Source organism: Gekko japonicus, unplaced genomic scaffold (assembly GCF_001447785.1).
Source record: "Gekko japonicus isolate JY-2015 unplaced genomic scaffold, Gekko_japonicus_V1.1 scaffold5391, whole genome shotgun sequence".
Taxonomy (NCBI): Eukaryota; Metazoa; Chordata; class Lepidosauria; order Squamata; family Gekkonidae; genus Gekko; species Gekko japonicus.
The window spans coordinates 1,996-19,665 of NW_015169343.1; the positions used below are offsets into that span (position 1 = coordinate 1,996).

General features: G+C 42.3%; 1 protein-coding gene across 1 annotated transcript in view; it reads left to right on the plus strand.

Moving 5' to 3' along the window:
• Positions 1-614: 614 nt before the first annotated feature.
• Positions 615-17,670, plus strand: part of LOC107115036 (dedicator of cytokinesis protein 4-like) — a gene marked incomplete at its 5' end in the record, with an annotated part of 37,335 nt that continues 20,279 nt past the window's right edge. The window contains 9 exons of the mRNA XM_015416642.1: positions 615-781; positions 1,947-2,033; positions 5,832-5,933; positions 6,055-6,231; positions 10,991-11,074; positions 12,317-12,436; positions 12,820-12,941; positions 13,478-13,598; positions 17,352-17,433. Of these exons, the coding sequence (XP_015272128.1) occupies positions 615-781; positions 1,947-2,033; positions 5,832-5,933; positions 6,055-6,231; positions 10,991-11,074; positions 12,317-12,436; positions 12,820-12,941; positions 13,478-13,598; positions 17,352-17,433 (1,062 nt within the window). The remainder of the gene's footprint in view (positions 782-1,946; positions 2,034-5,831; positions 5,934-6,054; positions 6,232-10,990; positions 11,075-12,316; positions 12,437-12,819; positions 12,942-13,477; positions 13,599-17,351; positions 17,434-17,670) is intronic.

The following is a 17,670-nucleotide window of genomic DNA, read 5'->3' on the forward strand; positions in this document are numbered from 1 at the left end:
ATAACCAGCCCAAGGTCACTGTGAATTTCATGGCAAATGGGGATTTGAACTCTGTTCCCTCTAAGCTTAGGCCAGCACTTGAACCCACTACACCATAATTCCCTTGTTACCATACTTACTTGAAATGGTGGCATCTCATGAGAAGGACTCGATTAAAAGAAGTAGTAGAAGCTGTGAGGCATGTGTGGTGCTCATTTAATCCACTGAGAGCCATAGTAAATATAATTCCTGTTGTTTCTAATGTACATATTGGGATCTTCAGGAACTATGGAAACTTGATTTGCCCTGGTTCCTGGAGAGTCCCAGAATCTAGGGCTCAATGGAGGGCCTGAATGACGCTCCAGTTTGCGTCTTCCTTAGTGTTACCAAATATGCTTTGGAAAGAGAAGAAGCAACTGAGCAGCAAGGGAGTGTAATGGGGCCCAAACTGTGCATTGGGCTTGACTTTTTAAAAAATTGTGTTTGCTTGATTTTGAAAGTAAGTGTTTTGTTTTTCACCCAAGCCTGTTCTGAAGTGAATTAGTTTGACCAGCTCTAGTGCAATGGTATTCCTCTCCCAGCCATCACTTTTGCTGGATTGTAATATATCTTGGTCCTTAACTTGCTATATACAGATCTTCAAATCTATGCTGTAACACCAATTCCAGAAAATCAGGAGGTGCTGCAGAGAGAAGGCATTCCAGATAACATCAAGAGTTTTTATAAAGTAAATCATATCTGGCGATTCCGATATGATAGGCCATTCCACAAAGGAATGAAAGATAAAGATAATGAATTCAAGGTATGGTTACTGTCTCATTTCTAACCAACAGAAGTTTTATTTAAATACATTATTCATAGGAGTATGTTGACTAAAAAAATACAGAAAACTGCATTCTTCACGGAGTCTTCAGATTACATTGAGTTTGAACATGGGACCCCACCCTCCTTTTTGAAAAGCAAACCCCTGTGCCGTATCACAGTTTTGCAAGTCTCACCAGTTTCAAAAGGCGTTTGCTATTTGGAATGAGAGCTGCTTCTAAGGAACACAATTCCCAAACCTAGGGTTGCCAGGTCCCTCCTGGCACCCAGCGGGGGATGTGGGAGAACTTAACTGGAGAAAAAGAAAAGCCCAGGCCTTGTGGCATCAATGTACTGCAATGTCACTATGATGCTCTGGTATTTGGGCAAAAACACTATGGTAAAACCCAAATACCAGAGCATCGCCTGGATATTGCTGGTGTGATGACATCACTTCCTGTGCACTGTTCAGTCCTGGGCCTTTCTCTTTCTCCAAGTAAGTCCCCCTGCTGACCAGCTGATCGGCCACTGGGGGACAGGGCATGGTAGTGGGGGACCCCCACCTCCACCCTGGGGTCTGGCAACCATACCCAACCCCCTTGAATGTTCAGCACATATTTCTCCCTCAGCTTACTGTGTTGTATCAGCAACTGATGTTAAGTGGAAATATTGCAAATAAAATAATACTGCCTCATTTTTTAAATTTTGAAACACATCGCCAAGGGAATGAGCAGTTGGCTCCTTCTGCTCATTCAAGGGGCACTTCAGCTTCTCCTAGTGCTGATGCCAACATTGCTGTTCAAGGGTCCACTGATCCAGCCTGGTGTGGTGTTTCACATTCTGTTTTTCTAGTAAGGGAAGCAAGACCCTTGATTTCTATTCATTCGTTTGTTTGTTGAATTTCCATGCCATGCTGCTTCCCAGCCTGACACAACTTGAAAGCAGCTATACCTGTGTCTCTCTTTTGCCATGAACTTCAGTCAACCTATAGCAGAGTTCAGGATATTATTATATTTCTGGCATACGTTTTCCCCTGTAACAGCCATGGATTGGAAACAAACTAAATAAAACGAGATGCTGTATAAATGGGGTAGAACAGTATGCAGTCTTTGTTCTGTATCAGTGAAGGAAAGAATATCATAAGTACTTTGTGTTTTGTTTTGCAGAGTTTGTGGGTTGAAAGAACCACATTGATCTTAGTGCAGAGTTTGCCTGGCATTTCTCGGTGGTTTGAAGTGGAAAAGCGTGAAGTAGTGAGTACCATTTGGGAAGGGTGGAAGGGAAAAGGTACATGTCAATATATAAATCCTGCATCTGTTCTCTCTCTCCCTCTGTGTGTGTGTGGGGGGGGGGACTAGATTTGGTGATTTTTCTGTTAAGTCACAAGTCATCTTCTAGCAGGAGTCTTTTCACTTGTTAGAAAGAAATCATGGAATCCTAAACTTCAAAATAGTTTTGACATGATTTAGTCTGGTATGGATTTTGAAAATCATAGGTTTCCTGTCTAGTTACCACAGGACATGGCCAATAATCTGTTTCCATTCCTTTTGACTCATCATCCTTATGCAGTGTTGCGGGCATCAGCATTCTGTTTACTGAGATTTTGCTGACTAATACTCAAGAGAATACTCAAGAGCTAGTTATTTTCCTAAACCCTCATAATCTGCTACTGTAGGTTTTGGGGTAGGGGGTGGGGGTACTACTTGTAATTATAATCTCTCTCTCTCTCTCTCTCTCTCTCTCTCTCTCTCTCTCTCTCTCTCTTCTTCTCTCTCTTGCTTCATTTGGCTCTAACTAGCTCTAACTAGTATTTAGAGAGCTCTAACTAGTATTTAGAGAAACAAATAGTGACAAATGGTTGCAATACGTGATATAACACAATAATTCATAACACCCAAGGTCTCCAAACAATAAAAATATTGATGTCAGTTATTTTCATACAGTCTGGCTTTAGCAAAATGTTCAGTATTGATGCCTCAGTACAATAACATTATTTCTTTTGTGCCATGGAAACATAGTTGTTCTTTAACCTACTTTTTTCAATCCTCAAGTTTTTCCCAGAGTAGAAATACTTGGTTTCAAAGCCATGATAAAAGTTCCAGGCACACAGGGAAACTTCTGAACTTCTTGCAAAAGCAACTACCTGAGCTACCAACGTTTCTATTCCCCAGACCCATTCAGAAATCACAATAAACTACAGATAGTTTAAGCTGTGCTCACATCATCTGATGTTCAAAACTAACCAGAATCAGCTCATAAATTCCTGTTTATCTGCCAGTAGTGAGAGCCAGCTACTAGGGGTGTGCAATCAATTAGTTATTTTCCGGTTCCAGTCTATTAGACCCAAAAATATTTCTGTATTTCTGAAAAATCCTGGATCCCAATACCAGTACAATATTTGGATCTGGGATTTTTCAGGAATCCTGAATTTTTTGGGGGTCCAATAGACCTGGGAAGAAAAATACCAGATTTTTTTTAAAAGCCAGCCCGATGTTGGCTTGGCTTCTCCTGCAGCCTACACTGCAGAAGGAGCCAGACCCGGAATCTGTGTGCCTCAGGGATATTGCTCTCTGCGGCACACAGATCCTGGCTGGGACGGCTTCTCCTGCAGCACCAGACCCAGGATCTTCGTGCCTCGGGGAACAAGGTCCTGGATCTGCTTGCCATGGGGCGATCACTCCGTGAGGAACACAGATCCTGGCTCAGACAGCTTCTCCTGCAGCTCAGTCCGAGCTGGTGGGAACAGTCTGCTTCCCTCGGCACAGCCAGTCCTGATCCTCGGGTTGTATTCTGCAGTCCCTTTAAACAGCAGTAGAAGCCCAACAAACAGCTGAGAGGCAGGAGCAATCTGATTCCGCCTCTCCTCTATTTTCAGATCTACCGGTAATTCCTGAATATATCTGGGATTTTTTCAGGAATTCTTTTCTGGTTTTCCCAAGAAAGCCTGGATATATTTGGTAAGCACACCCCTAACAGCTACAACAGTAGTAAAAATAAGAACATAAGAAGAACCCTGCTGGTTCAGATCAATAGTCCATCTAGTCCAGCATCCTGTCTCACACAACAGGGCATAGAGGCCGAGGCCTTCTCTTGATGTTGCCTCTGAATGTTGAGTTTGCCTACAGTCACCATGGCTAGTAGCCATTGATAGACTTATCTTCCATGAATCTATCTAATCCCCTTTTAAAGCCATCTATGCCCGTGGCCATCACTACATCCTCTGACAGTAAATTCCACATTTTAATCATTGTCTTTTTAAAGTAATGTTTCCTTTTGTCTATCCTGAACCTACTGCCCATCAGTTTCCTTGGAAGCACCTGAGTTCTAGTATTTTGGGAGAGGAAGAAAAATTACTCTTTGTCAATTCTCTCCACCCCATGCTTAATTTTATAAACCTTTATCATGCCCCCCATCATCTCTTTTTTGAACTGAAAAGTCCCAGACTCTTCAGCCTTTCCTCATAGAGAAGGTGCTCCAACCCCCTAATCATCTTAGTTGTTCTCTTTTGTACTTTTCCAGATCTGGGATGTCCTTTTGGAGATATGGTGACCAGAACTGTACACAGTATTCCAAATGAGGCCGCACCATAGATCTATACAGGGGCATTACAATATTGGCTGTTTTATTCTCAGTCCCTTTCCTCATAATCTCTAACATCAAGTTTACCTTTTTCACTATTGCAGCACACTGGGTTGATGTTTTCATTGAGTTATCCACTACGACCCCGAGATCTTTTCCCCTGTCATTCTCAGCAAGTTCAGACCCCGTTAGCCTTTACTTGAAGTTGGAATTTTTTGTCTCAGTGTGCATCACCTTACACTTAGCAACACTGAACTTCATTTGCCACATTGTCACCCACTCACCCAGTTTGTGGAGGTTTGCTTGAAGCTCTTCACAGTCAGCCTTGGTTTTCAACATCCTGAATAATTTGGTGTCATCTGCAAACTTGGCCACAACACTACTCACCCCTAGTTCCAGATCATAGATGAATAAATTGAATAGTACTTGCCCCAATACCTATCCTTGTGGGACTCCACTGCTTACTTCCCTCTATTGTGAGAATTGTCAGTTTATTCCTACTCTTTGCTTCCAGTCATTTAACCAGTTTTTAGTCCTCTTATCCCATGAGTGCTAAGTTTACTCAGGAGTCTTTGTTGACGTACCTTGTCAAAAGCCTTTTGAACATCCAGGTATATAATGTCTAAGAGGTCACTGTTGTCTACCAGTTTGGTGTAGTGGTTTGTGCGCGGACTCTAATCTGGGAGAACCGGGTTTGATTCCCCACTCCTCCACTTGCACCTGCTGGATGACCTTGGGCAAGCCGTAGTTCTGGCACAGCTGCATCATTCTCAAAGAACTCCAAAAGGTTGCTGAGGCAGGCCTTCCCTTTGCAGAAGCCATGTTTTCTACTAATTTGCCTGGGACAGATGTTAGGTTGACTGGCCTGCAATTTTCTGGTTCCCCTCTGGATCCCCTTTTAAAAACAGGTTGTGGTGTGATTCTGTGGCCCGAGGGTGGTGCTGTCAAAGAGTCTGAGATTAAGCCTCGGTTCTGGGAACTCTTAAGTAATAGTTAGATCGATTACAAGAATCCACAAGTCAAGATGCACCTTTACTTCAGAATGGTGGTTTATGGCTTCCTAGTAACCAGCATTAGATGGATGTCTGACATTCAGACATCAAACTAAACCAGAATATAATAAACCTGTAGTTCTTGAACTGTGGTTTAATGTGATGTCTGAGTACAGCAAGGGAGGTTTCAGCCCTCCAAATAAGCTTATGCCGGAAGAAAAACAAACCAAAAATGGGAAGACTCCAGTTTCCGCAAACAAGCAGTAAGGAGCTCTTGAAAATTTGAAAAGCTCTCTATTTCCAGACAGTTTACCATCATCGAAGTAACAGATTGGCAAGGGGGACAGATAGAAGGGCAGATATGAATTAACATCTGTTTTAAGATTTTATATGCATAATGTTGGGTGGACTACGCATTTATGATTTGACAGTTACTCACAAATGACATCAGAGATAACTTGGCTGTTTTTCATACACTAGTTAATAGCTATATCTTCAGATAATCACTATGTGCACACTCCATATTCTGCTTCTCTTCATGACTGCCAGGACATGACTAGGATGATTGTTAACTTTGCTGTGGTAAATATAATCTCTTGACCTCAGAGATGGTTCTCTGAGAGCTATAGCAGTTGGAAATTAGCTGTTAAATATCTGACACATAAGCAATTTCTTGATGCTGTTTTTCCCTCCCGGCCTTCAGGTGGAAATGAGTCCTCTGGAGAATGCTATTGAAGTGCTGGAAAATAAAAACCAGCAGCTGAGAACTCTGATCAGTCAGTGCCAGAATCGACAGATGCAGAATATCAACCCACTCACAATGTGTCTAAATGGGGTCATTGATGCAGCAGTTAATGGTGGAGTTTCCAGGTACCAAGAGGTAAATTATTCAAGTATATAGTTTTTGCATTTAGGATACTTTCTTACTTTAAGCTGTATTCCTCATTTGAACAGCAATATTATTATACCAGCCCTAATCGCTTTATCTAATAGACATGAACTGGCCCCTGTGCAGATAGAATCGATGCAGTATATCTAGATACAGATACAAGGCCCCGGTCACATGGGCCGGATATCGGGGGGGAGGCGTGGCTAATTGCCCCGGCGCAATTTGATCCGCGATTACGCGATCAGACGTGCTGGCGGCACACCACGGGTCCTTCCCTCGGTGCCGGCGGGTAAATGAGGGACCAGAGGGGAATGCCGCGCGCCGGCGCAATCACACCACGGGAGTCTGGAGGCAGCCCGTGGCAAACGTTTACTAGTACTTTGGAGGTACTTCTTTTTCATGCGCATTTTTGGCAGTAAGCCACGGGTGCGCTCCACTTCCCAGGTGTTGGGGTGTGATCGCGCCCGGATAATCCGCCCACCATCCGTGCCTCTCCCGCGGCAACTTTGCCGTGTGACCGGGGCCCAAGTCAGGTTTTTGCAAAGTCAGGAGATCCCAGGTTTGCAGGAAAATCTTAGGGGGTTCTGTGAAAAACAACACCTCATGTGGAGTTTTAAAAAATCAGTTATAATGTCTGCAAATGCAAATACTTTGCAAAAACCAAACTGCTGACATTTGGGCAGCATTTTGATTTCTTGCAGTAAGACAATGAGGGGTAGACAGTCAGCAGCAGTAGGAGGAGAAGGAAACAGTGACCTGGAGGGGAAGCCCAAGCAAAAGCTGGTAGCAAGAGTATAATAAGGATTATTTTTTTCACTTTCCTTGTGTGGAGCCCCCTTACTAATAGCTGTATTTAGAAATCTGTTAGAGAGGAGACAACTAAGCATTTAATGTTGTAATATAATAATAGCACTTCCTTGGGGCTCTTCCTTTTTTGTTATGTCATACATATGTGGCAAGATGGTTAATAATTATATTCACATAAACACAATCAGACATATATACAAAGTATAGATTCAATCAGGACCATTAAATAAATTGCTGTAAAAAGTAAAAAAAATAATAAAAGATTAAACAGACATATTTTACAACAAGTTAAAGAATCACTGGGCTAGTGATTGCACTTTAAAGGTCTTATGTGCATATTTACCCTGTGCCTGGTGATTTTACTTTTGAAGTAAGTTTATGGTCTATATTTATAGATTGGCTATATAGATTTCAAATTCTTTAACTTGTTGTAAAATATGTGTGTTTAATCTTTTATTATTTTTTTACTTTTTATGTATGACCTCTGAGGAAGGCCTATTTGGCCGAAACGTGTAAGGTCAACTTTGTCAGCCCTTGATATTTGTATATTTTGTATATTTTATATATATTGGTTGTAAATGGGCCTCTATATATGTTTTAAAATTTGTGATTCTTAATAAATACATGTACCTCTTTATATTTTTTATGGAAAGGTTTTAATATTGGCCCTCCTTTTCACTAACCTTTGTTTGGTTCTGGAGTTTCTTGTAAGTTTCAGTTTTTTTCCCCTTTTTGTTTCTGCTGGAATGAGGACATGACCTGGGCAGTGGACACAATTGCTCTCAGGTGCCCTCTTTTCAGGTGATAGAGCCCAGGTAGCCCTTTGGTTTACTGGGGGACTACGGGCAATGAAAAGGCAAGGATGCTGATGAGGAGGAGATTGGATTTATATCCTGCCCTTCACCACCCGAAGGAGTCTCAGAGCGGCTTACAATCCCTTTCCCTTCCCCTTCCCACAACAGACACCCTGTGAGGTAGGTAGGGCTGAGAGATCTCTCTTGAGAACTGCCATTGAGAGAATAGCTCTGAAAGTACTTATGACTGACCCAAGGTCACACCAGCAACTGCATATGGAGGAGTGGGGAATCAAACCCGGTTCTCCCAGATTAGAGGAAGATGTATCCTGCCTTTGTAGATAAAAACCTCTCTCATTTGTTCCAACTTGGACTCTGTTAGCACTGACAGAGTTGGATTGAAGTCCAGGTACCAACTTGTCCAATTGTATGGGATATTTTTAGGTCTATTCATTCTGTGGATGTGGACAGTTTGAGGCCTATTCTGTGCTTGTATGACCCTACCCTTAAATCTTCTGTGTGGAGGGGCTGGCTGATGGTTTGAGAAGTAGTTAATCTTTCCTTAAGAGAGGGGGTGGTCACCCCAGCCTTGGAACAGTCTAGGAGGTCTCAGTAATTATTGACCCGTCTCAAATGTTCCATTCTTGAGCAGACATCACATTAGGAAGAACTTCCTGACAGAGTGGTTCCTCAGTGGAACAGGCTTCCTCAGGAGGTGGTGGGCTCTCTTTCTTTGAAGGTTTTTAAACAGAGGCTAAATGGCCAGCTGACAGCAATGCTGATTCTGTCAACTTAGGCAGATCATGAGAGGGAGGGCAGGAAGGGTTGCATCAGTGCTTAGTTCTTGTGGCTCTTTCTTACATGCCCAGGGAAGTGATGATCGCCATTTTGGGGTCAGGAAACAATTTTTCTCCAGGCTGGTTTGGCCAGGGATCCTGGAGGTTTTTTGCCATCTTCTGGGTGTGGAGCAGGGGTCACTGGGTGTGTGTGTGGGGGGGGTGAGTTATTTGTAGATTTCCTGCATTGTGCAGGGGGTTGGACTAGATGACCCTGGAGGTACCTTCCAACGATGATTCTAAGGTAATTGAACGGGTGGTGGCTGAACTACTTAATGTCTTCCTGGATAAGGCAGATTGTCTAGATCCCTTCCAATCTGGGTTTAGGTCGTCCTGGTGGGTGACTTGCACTGGGAGATGGACAGAGAGAGAGATACTTTGTTGATTCTCCTGGATCTCTCAGCAGCTTTTGATACCATTAGTCATGGTATCCTTCTGGCCCGCCTATCTGGACTGGAATTGGGAGGCACCGTTTTACAGTGGTTCTGGCCTACCTGGAATGTAGATTGCAGAAAATGGTGCTGGGGGACTACTGTTCAGCCTTGGCCTATGGGGTCTCACAAGATTTCATCTTGTCCCCTCTGCTCCTTAACATCGACATGAAATCACTGGGTGAGGTCACCTGGAGATTTGGGCTAGGCTGTCAACAATATGCGGATGACACTCAGCTCTGTTTCACACTTCCAGCTGATCCTAGGGAGGCTGTATAAACCCTGCCTGGAGGCAGTTTTGGAGTGGATGAAGGCTAATAAACTGAAGCTTAATCCTGACAAGCCAGAAGTGCTACTGGTGGGCTGAAGCTCTGACCCAGGATTTAAGGTGTCACCCATTCTGGATGACATTGCATTCCCCTTGAAGGAACAGGTCTGTAGTCTGGGGTGCTGTTGGACTCAGGCCTACTGCTGGATAAGAAGATGGCACCTGTGGCCAAGAGTGCCTTTTACCTGCTTTGACTGGTTGGCCAGCTGGAACCTTTCCTAGACAGAAAAGATCTGGCCATGTAGTAAATGCCCTGGTTACTTCTAGATTAGATTACCACAGTGCACTCTACGTGGGGCTGCCCTTGAAAAGTGTTTGGAAACTTCAGTTCATACAGAATGCAGCAGCCAGGAGGTTGACTGGACTGGGCTATAGGGACCATATCACTCCAGTCTTGGCCCACCTACGCTGGCTTCCAGTTTGTTTCCAGACAGAATTCAAAGTGCTGGTCTTGACTTTCAAAGCCCTGTATGGTTTGGGACCCACATACTGAAGGACTACCTAATCCCTGAGGAACCTGTCAACAGTTACAGTCATCTTTGGAGGCTCTGCTTTGGGTGCTCCTGCCTTCTGAGATTAGGCGGGCGGCAACCTGTGGCCTGTGAGGGGGCCTTCTTGGTCATGGCACCAAAGCTCTGGAACTCCCTCCACAGGGAGATTCATCTGCCCCCTTCTGTCGCTGTCTTCCACCGGTGGGTGAAGACTTCTTTTGTTTTGTTTGCCCTTCTCTCAGTGGTCCCTCCTTCCTGTCCAGTGTTCTATATTTGTATGTATTTTAACTGTTTTATATGTGTTTTAACTACTTTTTAACTTTTAAAAATTGTTTCAATGAGGTATGCTGGGGGGTTATTTTAGTGGTTTTATAATGTATTTTATCATGTATATTTGAAATTGTTAGCCACCTTGGCTGCCCTAGAAAGGGCAGAAAGGTGGGGTATAAATTTTGTAGATGAAATAAATATAACACCATATGCATAAATAATTGTGCTGCATGATGAAGAATTAAAGGTCATGGGGGGGTGGAGTGCACTGAATACAATGTGGTATCTCTTAAGTCTTGAGGCCTGGCTAAATTCTGCAACCATGGAGAACTTTTGGAAGTTACACACGGCATTATGAAAACTGTGAATGTGTTTGGAAGGTAAATCTAATCATAAGAAACCCAAAATTGAAGCCCTGCGCTTTGGAAAAGCTGCCCTATTAAAACACTGTCAATGTTTGAAAATCATTTGAAAATGCTGTCAGCGATCCACGGTTTATTAACACACGCACCTTGTACTATGCCTGTGCTTATAATATAGTTTTAACGAATGTGACAGAAATCTGGCTTTAAAAATGGATGAATAACAACCTGGTTATAAATGGGGCCTTAGGCTTTTATTACCATTGAAATGAACTAAGCATGTACTATAGGGCTCTTCTGAGCACAAATGCAGTGTAAGTATTTGGTTCACTGCTGTCAAAAGAAAAAGGATTTTTGCTTAACACTCTTGTTAGAACAGTCTACTTCAACCCAACATGAATGGCCTTGTATTGTGTTTGTATTCTGCTCAGGCCTTCTTTGTGAAGGAGTACATCCTGAACCACCCAGAGGATAGTGAGAAGATCACCTGCCTGAGAGAACTGATGCTTGAGCAGGTAAAGCTGCGGGCACTTGCTGTCTGTCATCACTGTAGTTGGCATGTGACCAGGAAAAAGAAGCATAAAATGGAAACATTCATGTTACAAGTGTTCAGTGAGATGTGGACTTTGTAGAACTAATATTCAGAACGGTTCAGTGATAGGGGTGAACAACCAATCTAAGTCTTTCTAATCTTTCTAATCATTTTACTTTGTTTTAAAACACAACCCTGAACTGAAGAGTGGCTAGAAGGCAGAACTTACATTGTGTGGCTATATGTGCAAATATTTTAATATCTGTGGATCTTTATTTTTATTGCAACTTTCCAACAAAGAGTTCAGGGCAGCATACACGGTTCTCTTCTCCTCCACTCTCATCCTCACCATAATATTAGGCTAAGTGGGAATGATTGCCACTCATTTTGCTTCATGGCTCAGAGGGAGGCAGGAACCTGGGTCTGCCCAGTCCTGGTCCAGTACTCTAGCCATTTATCCCCCTCTGTTTCTCTTCATGGGCTGTGTGAGATAATACTTCAAATAATCTAAAATAAGCGTGCTCAGTATTCTAAAGGGAATTTGAACCAATTTTATAATTTTAAGACTGTAGTTTTAAGATTATGTGGTATTTATTCTGCCTCTTCTTAATGTGTGGATTTCTAAAAATATATTTCTGTTTAGAATAGAAATAGATCTATGCAGCTCATCCCTTCAAATTTCCCTATTGTCCATTAAACTTAAATGTAAACACTGTGTTCAGAAATTGTATGTTGGGCTGACATTTAGCTCTGCCAAGCAAAAAACATTGCTCTCTATGGAACAATGATCTATCTGTATAGACTGTGCAGCTCCATTGCCAGAAGTGTAAACACGGTGACTTCACAGTTGTTTGAATTATGATCTTAAATATATAACATTAATAGCTTTAATTCCTGACTTTAAAACTAAACACTGTGGCTTGTATCCTGCCTATGGGCTCAATGAGGGAACAGATTTTTGCTGATCCTCCCCCTCCTGTGGGAGATCTCTAATTTCCCCCCAAGCTATTCCCGATGGTCCCATACACCCAGGGGCAGTATTTTTGGATATACTTTGGGCTGCCATGGAATGGAGGAATCATTGAAAATTGTGTCCCTCCCCCCAAATGTGCTCATTGAAATCTTGCTGGAATCCAAACCCATGATTACAAATGGTTTTGTACAGCAGAGACATATAGGGGGACAAGTTAAGTAACTAGCCTTTGTTTCCCCTTGTTCTGTATAGGCTCAAATTCTGGAATTTGGTTTAGCCGTACATGAGAAGTTTGTACCTCAAGATATGAGACCTCTACATAAAAAATTAGTGGATCAGTTCTTTGTGATGAAATCAAGTTTAGGAATACAGGTATGTTAAACTTATACCAAGGGGAGGCAGGAGCTGCATTATATGTGTCATGGTTGCATTGTGTAATCATGGTGTGTACTTCTGCTCAGCAACAAACAGTGACATCTTCAGGCTTTCCGGATATGATACATTTCTGTAGTTCCTCCACAATGCCTTGCATTTACATCTTTTAAAAATCTTTATATATACCCATATATATATTTCTTTATAGATGTTCTTCTTTATATATACCCATATATATTCTTCTTTATATATATTCTTCTTTATATATACCCATATATAAAGGTTGGTTTTTTAAATGCCATTTAAACAGTGGTAGCAAAACATTGTTACAGATTTTGAGCTCTTGTGATCTTTTTTCTCCCATTCAAATAAACATTTAGGAATTTGCTGCATGTATCCAGGCTAGTCCAGTTCACTATCCAAATGGAAGCCCCCGTGTCCCTAGAAATTCAGTACCTGTTTCTATGAGTCCAGAAGGTGCTAGAGTAATTCCTAGACGTAGGTAAGTGACAGATTTAGATTATTGATTTTAATTAGTGGCTTTTATGTATTTGATTGTTTTTTATTATTATTTACGTCGTAAGCCGCCTTGAGTTCCTGTAAGGTAGAAAGGCGGCTAATGAATGTTTTAAATAAATAAATAACTTAAAACTTCCCTGTTTATCATTCATACATACTTTTCTATTAATTAGATGGAATAGGCCTCACAAAAGCCAGACAGTTCTGAACTGTAAAAGCAGAAGAAATGAGCTGCCAAAGATAGTTGCTGGAATTCTTTTCTCAGCGGTTTTCAGGGAAAGATTAGTTAGGCATCTCTGTTGGAGCGGGATCCCTGAAGTAGGAAATAAAGTGATATAGGGCAGGGGCTGGTAGTAGCTAATCCTCTAATTTCCTTTACAGTACTACTCTACTTCTCTTATATGTGTGTGTGTGTGTGTGTGCTTTTATGTGAGTGTAAGTATATAGGGATTGTTAACCGTGCTATATGATAAAATTAATCGGAGTCAGTGCTAAGTTTTCTTAATTTGCTTACAATAGTCCATTAAGCTATCCAGCGGTCAACAGATACTCATCCTCATCATTGTCCTCACAAGCATCTGCAGAGGTCAGCAATATCACTGGACAGTCTGAAAGTTCTGATGAAGTTTTCAACATGCAGGTACAAAATATTCCCATGTCTAATATATTCCCATGTCTAAGACTCCAAAAAGAGGACAGTACTGATTTACAAAACTATTCTTCTGTAGTGCATTGAATATCTGAAAATATTACAAAATGTTAAGTAGCTTTTATTTATATATATTTGTCACTTGGGTTCTGTGATTCCCCATGTCTGTTCTAGCATTTTGGGTCAGATGACAGAATAATAAACAGAAAAATCAATATTAAATAACCATTTGGACTCCCATTTTTTAAAAATATGTACCTTATTGGGCCAGAATCATCCACATAGCTTTATATGTTATGCAATTATCTCTGGATCATTACTCAGTAGTAACTGCCACCAATGAAGAAATTTAGGGCTAAGATGCTATCATAGGGCCAAAGTGCGTGTAGGCTGGGAGTTCCATGTTAGAAGCTTCCAGGACTTTTTTAGTCAGTTCTCAGGCATGTGGATGCCCAATATGGATGCGGGACTGTGGGGAGAAGGGGCTTAAGCCTTTTCCCCTGATCTACTTTTTCGATCTGAAGAACCACTAGGGCAAATAGTGCGTCCTTGAGGTGAGGATGAGAGCACAGGCTAAGCCCTTTATCTCCATGGTCCTAATTTGAAGTGCATCCCCATAAGACCTGGAGCATTAACTTTTAAAACATGGCTGAGAATTCCAAACACAGAACTGATTTGGTCCTCAGAGCTGGATCAGTCTACAGTGAAGAATTCCTCTCCTCTCTGAAGAGTTCTCAGTCCACTGCCATCCCTCCCGGAGGCAGATAATCATACCTGCAGTAGCATAGATTGCTTCTAAGCCAGCTTTGAACATGGTGTGATGCTTAATAGGGATAGGCGCAAACTGGTTCATGAGCCAAAATTCAGCATGAACTTGGGTCGGTTCGGAGCTCCCAAACTGGTGTTCAGGGAAGGCACCTTCCTCAAACATTTACCAGACTTTTGTCCCGTTCTGTACAGCTGTTCAAGCTATTTAAATCTAACAGCTGAGCAGCATGGGTCCACAGCTGACCTGTTAGGTTTAAAAGGCCACGAACCATTTCACTGATGGGTTTCGCTTCTCCCCACTTCCAAACAGTGGGAAGTGAAACAGACCGGTGAAGTGCTTGTCAGCCATTTCAGCCTAACAGCTGATGGGCACACCTGCCCAGCTGTGCAAGCCACTTCACCAGTGGGTTTCGCTTCCCCCTGTTCCAAGCAGGGGGAAGCGAAATGGACTGGTGAAATGCCTGTGAGGCATTTCAACCTAACAGCTGACGGGTGCGCCCACCCCACTGTTAGGCTGAAATGGCTGCCAGCCATTTCAGCCTAACAGCAGGGCAGGTCCACCCATCAGCTGTTAGGTTTAAATGGCTGACAGCCATTAAAACCTTTCCAGGTGATGCCCTCCCTTCCTCCCAGCCGCAACAAGCCGCAGCTGGGAGAAAGGGAGGACTGAACTTTCCAGTTCAGTTCAGGGCCTTGTGGCTCGGTTCGGGGTTTGATTTGGGGGCCACTCCAAACCAAACTGGATTTTTTGGGTCCATGCCCATCCCTAATACTTAACAAACTTAACTTACCTCTGGAACTTCTAGTGGGAAGATTAGAGATTTATTTTAAGTACAGACAGATAAAAGGAAGTAAGTGAGGAATTTGTGTTTGTGTGGATATAGAGTGAACATAACCACAAAACAAAGCTTCTGACTAGCAAGCCACCCTAGGCATGCTCACTCACTTGCTGGGTACAGTGTTGTATGGGTGTTCAAATGGTTGAAAGCTGACAAATTCTATTTCATTCCTGCAAAAACCTGCTGTGATTTGAGGCATTCAGGTGAGAGAGGGATCTTGAGGCTTCACCAATCAAAGTGGGTATGCTATGCACATTTTCCTACCATAAAGACCAATGAAAAGGGTTTTTCCAGGATTATGTGGCATTTAGAATGGAATGTATGAGATGTATTTTTTTAAAAAAAGAGTTGATTGATCATTGACTGGCTGAACAGTTATCAGAAATTATACCCACTGCCTTTAGTGGGGTATGCATCAGAGGCAGTTGGTTGAAGGGAAAGCTGTTAAATCTCTAAATAGCAGCTCTAGTGTAATGAGATTGAGGGTGATTTCTCACGAGAGCTGCTCGACACAAACGTGTCAATTTCACACCCGAAGCTCCGGGGCTGCATTTGACTCGGGGCTTCGCCCGATTTCCTCCACAGTTTCATGATCCTCAAAAACCAGGATCACGAAACTGTGGAGGAAATCGGGAAGCCCCGAGTCAAAATGCACCCCGGAGCTTCGGGTGTGAAATTGACACAAATGTGTCGAGGCAAACGGCGCTGTGCTGCGAGGCAGCTCTCGTGAGAAATCACCATGAGATTGAGATTTGCCTCTTAGGTTTTACAAGATTGAATTAACAGAGAAGAAAAGGAAGCATTTCTCCAGTGCACTGATATGCATGTAATACTAGTTTGCCCAGTATGACCGCAGTGCTGAAAGAGCTAAACTGACTGCCCATTTGTTTTTTGGCACAAGGTGCTGGTGTTTACCTTTAAGGCCCATACTTGAAAGACTGTCTCCTCTCATCCTGTCCGACATGCCAGTTAAGATCTTCCTCATATGCCCTGCACTGTGTGCACTCACAGGTAGCAACCAGAGAGGAGTTTTTCCAATAGTGGCACCTCACCTGTAGAGTGTCTGGCACCTGCACTACTTTTTTTTTAGCCTTCAGCCAATACATCTCAGTTTATCCAGGCTTTTAACTGATTTTTAACATCATTTTATAGCTTTGGAAACTTTTAAGACCCATTTTAAGGAGCCCCATGCTTGATGTTGTTCTATGCTTGCGTGTTTTTGAATGCTGAGTTTTAGTAACTTTTGTCATGCTTAATTTGTAAGCCACCTCAGGCATGTTCCCTGGAAAAGCAGCATAGAAAATTTCCAAATAAATAAATTCCAAATAAATAAAGTTTAGAAACTTTGACTTCAGCAAGTCTTAAGAATTCCTCATTTATGAGGGATCCAACAAGAAGAAATTCCATGTGTGCAAAATTATTGTTCAATTGGTATAGCCACACTGGTCTGTTTAGCTGCTCTTAAAGATACAAACTCCTAAGCTCAGCCAGCTGTAATTTTTAAAATTATTTTCTTTTCAAGGGACCAGCCATGAGACATGCTGTTCCACAGAACCAAATTACATGCTTCTTTCAGATTTGCCTACATACACTGCCAGGCCTAATTACAGTGAACAGTGCAGAAGATAGTTGTTTTCCTGCTTACAGCTGTCTTGGGATAAGATAATAAAGGAAGGATGCTGAGTGACCATCAATAGCTTTTCATTAATAACATTAGAAATATTTTTAAATTGATGAATACCTTCATTTTCTGCTTCTGACTGCTTACCACATTTTGGGTTCTTTTGTATGTACAAGTTTGAAAAAGGTTCCTTAGGCAGGAAGAAGGCTTCAGACTTTGCAGAGCATAGTGGTAGGATGCATGGTATTGTCCTTAAACAACCAGGGCTGATTCATGGTATCTAACAGCAATGTTGACCAAAAGGCAAACTGGGGGCTGTGGAGAAATCCACAGTGAACCTAATAATCTGCCTACCATAGCCCTGTCCCAAATGTACCGCTTTCATGAGCCAAGCAATCTTGAGAGCCTTTTATGTTGAGTTTTTGGTACAGTGTATCACACTATAAACAAGAACACATATTTTATTTGATCGTTAGTCAGGCAATATTGAGAACTTTGTGGCTCTTATATTTCCAGCCAAGTCCATCTACCTCAAGCCTGAGTTCCACTCATTCTGCTTCACCTAATGTGACCAGTTCTGCTCCATCCAGTGCCAGAGGTCAGTGCTTCACTACATGAAAACAATTTTTGGAAGCTTTCTGGTCACTAAAGCTGTAATTCTGTGGCCCCTCCTGACTTGGGAGTAAGTTCCACTTATCTCAGTGGGAGTTATTTCCACATAAACATGCATAGGATTTCATTGCAAATTATTTTAATGCTATTGCTTATTGATCACATTGTTTGAGATTCTTCAGTGGAAGACCAATCACTGTAGGTCTCTGTTCCCGTGCCCTTC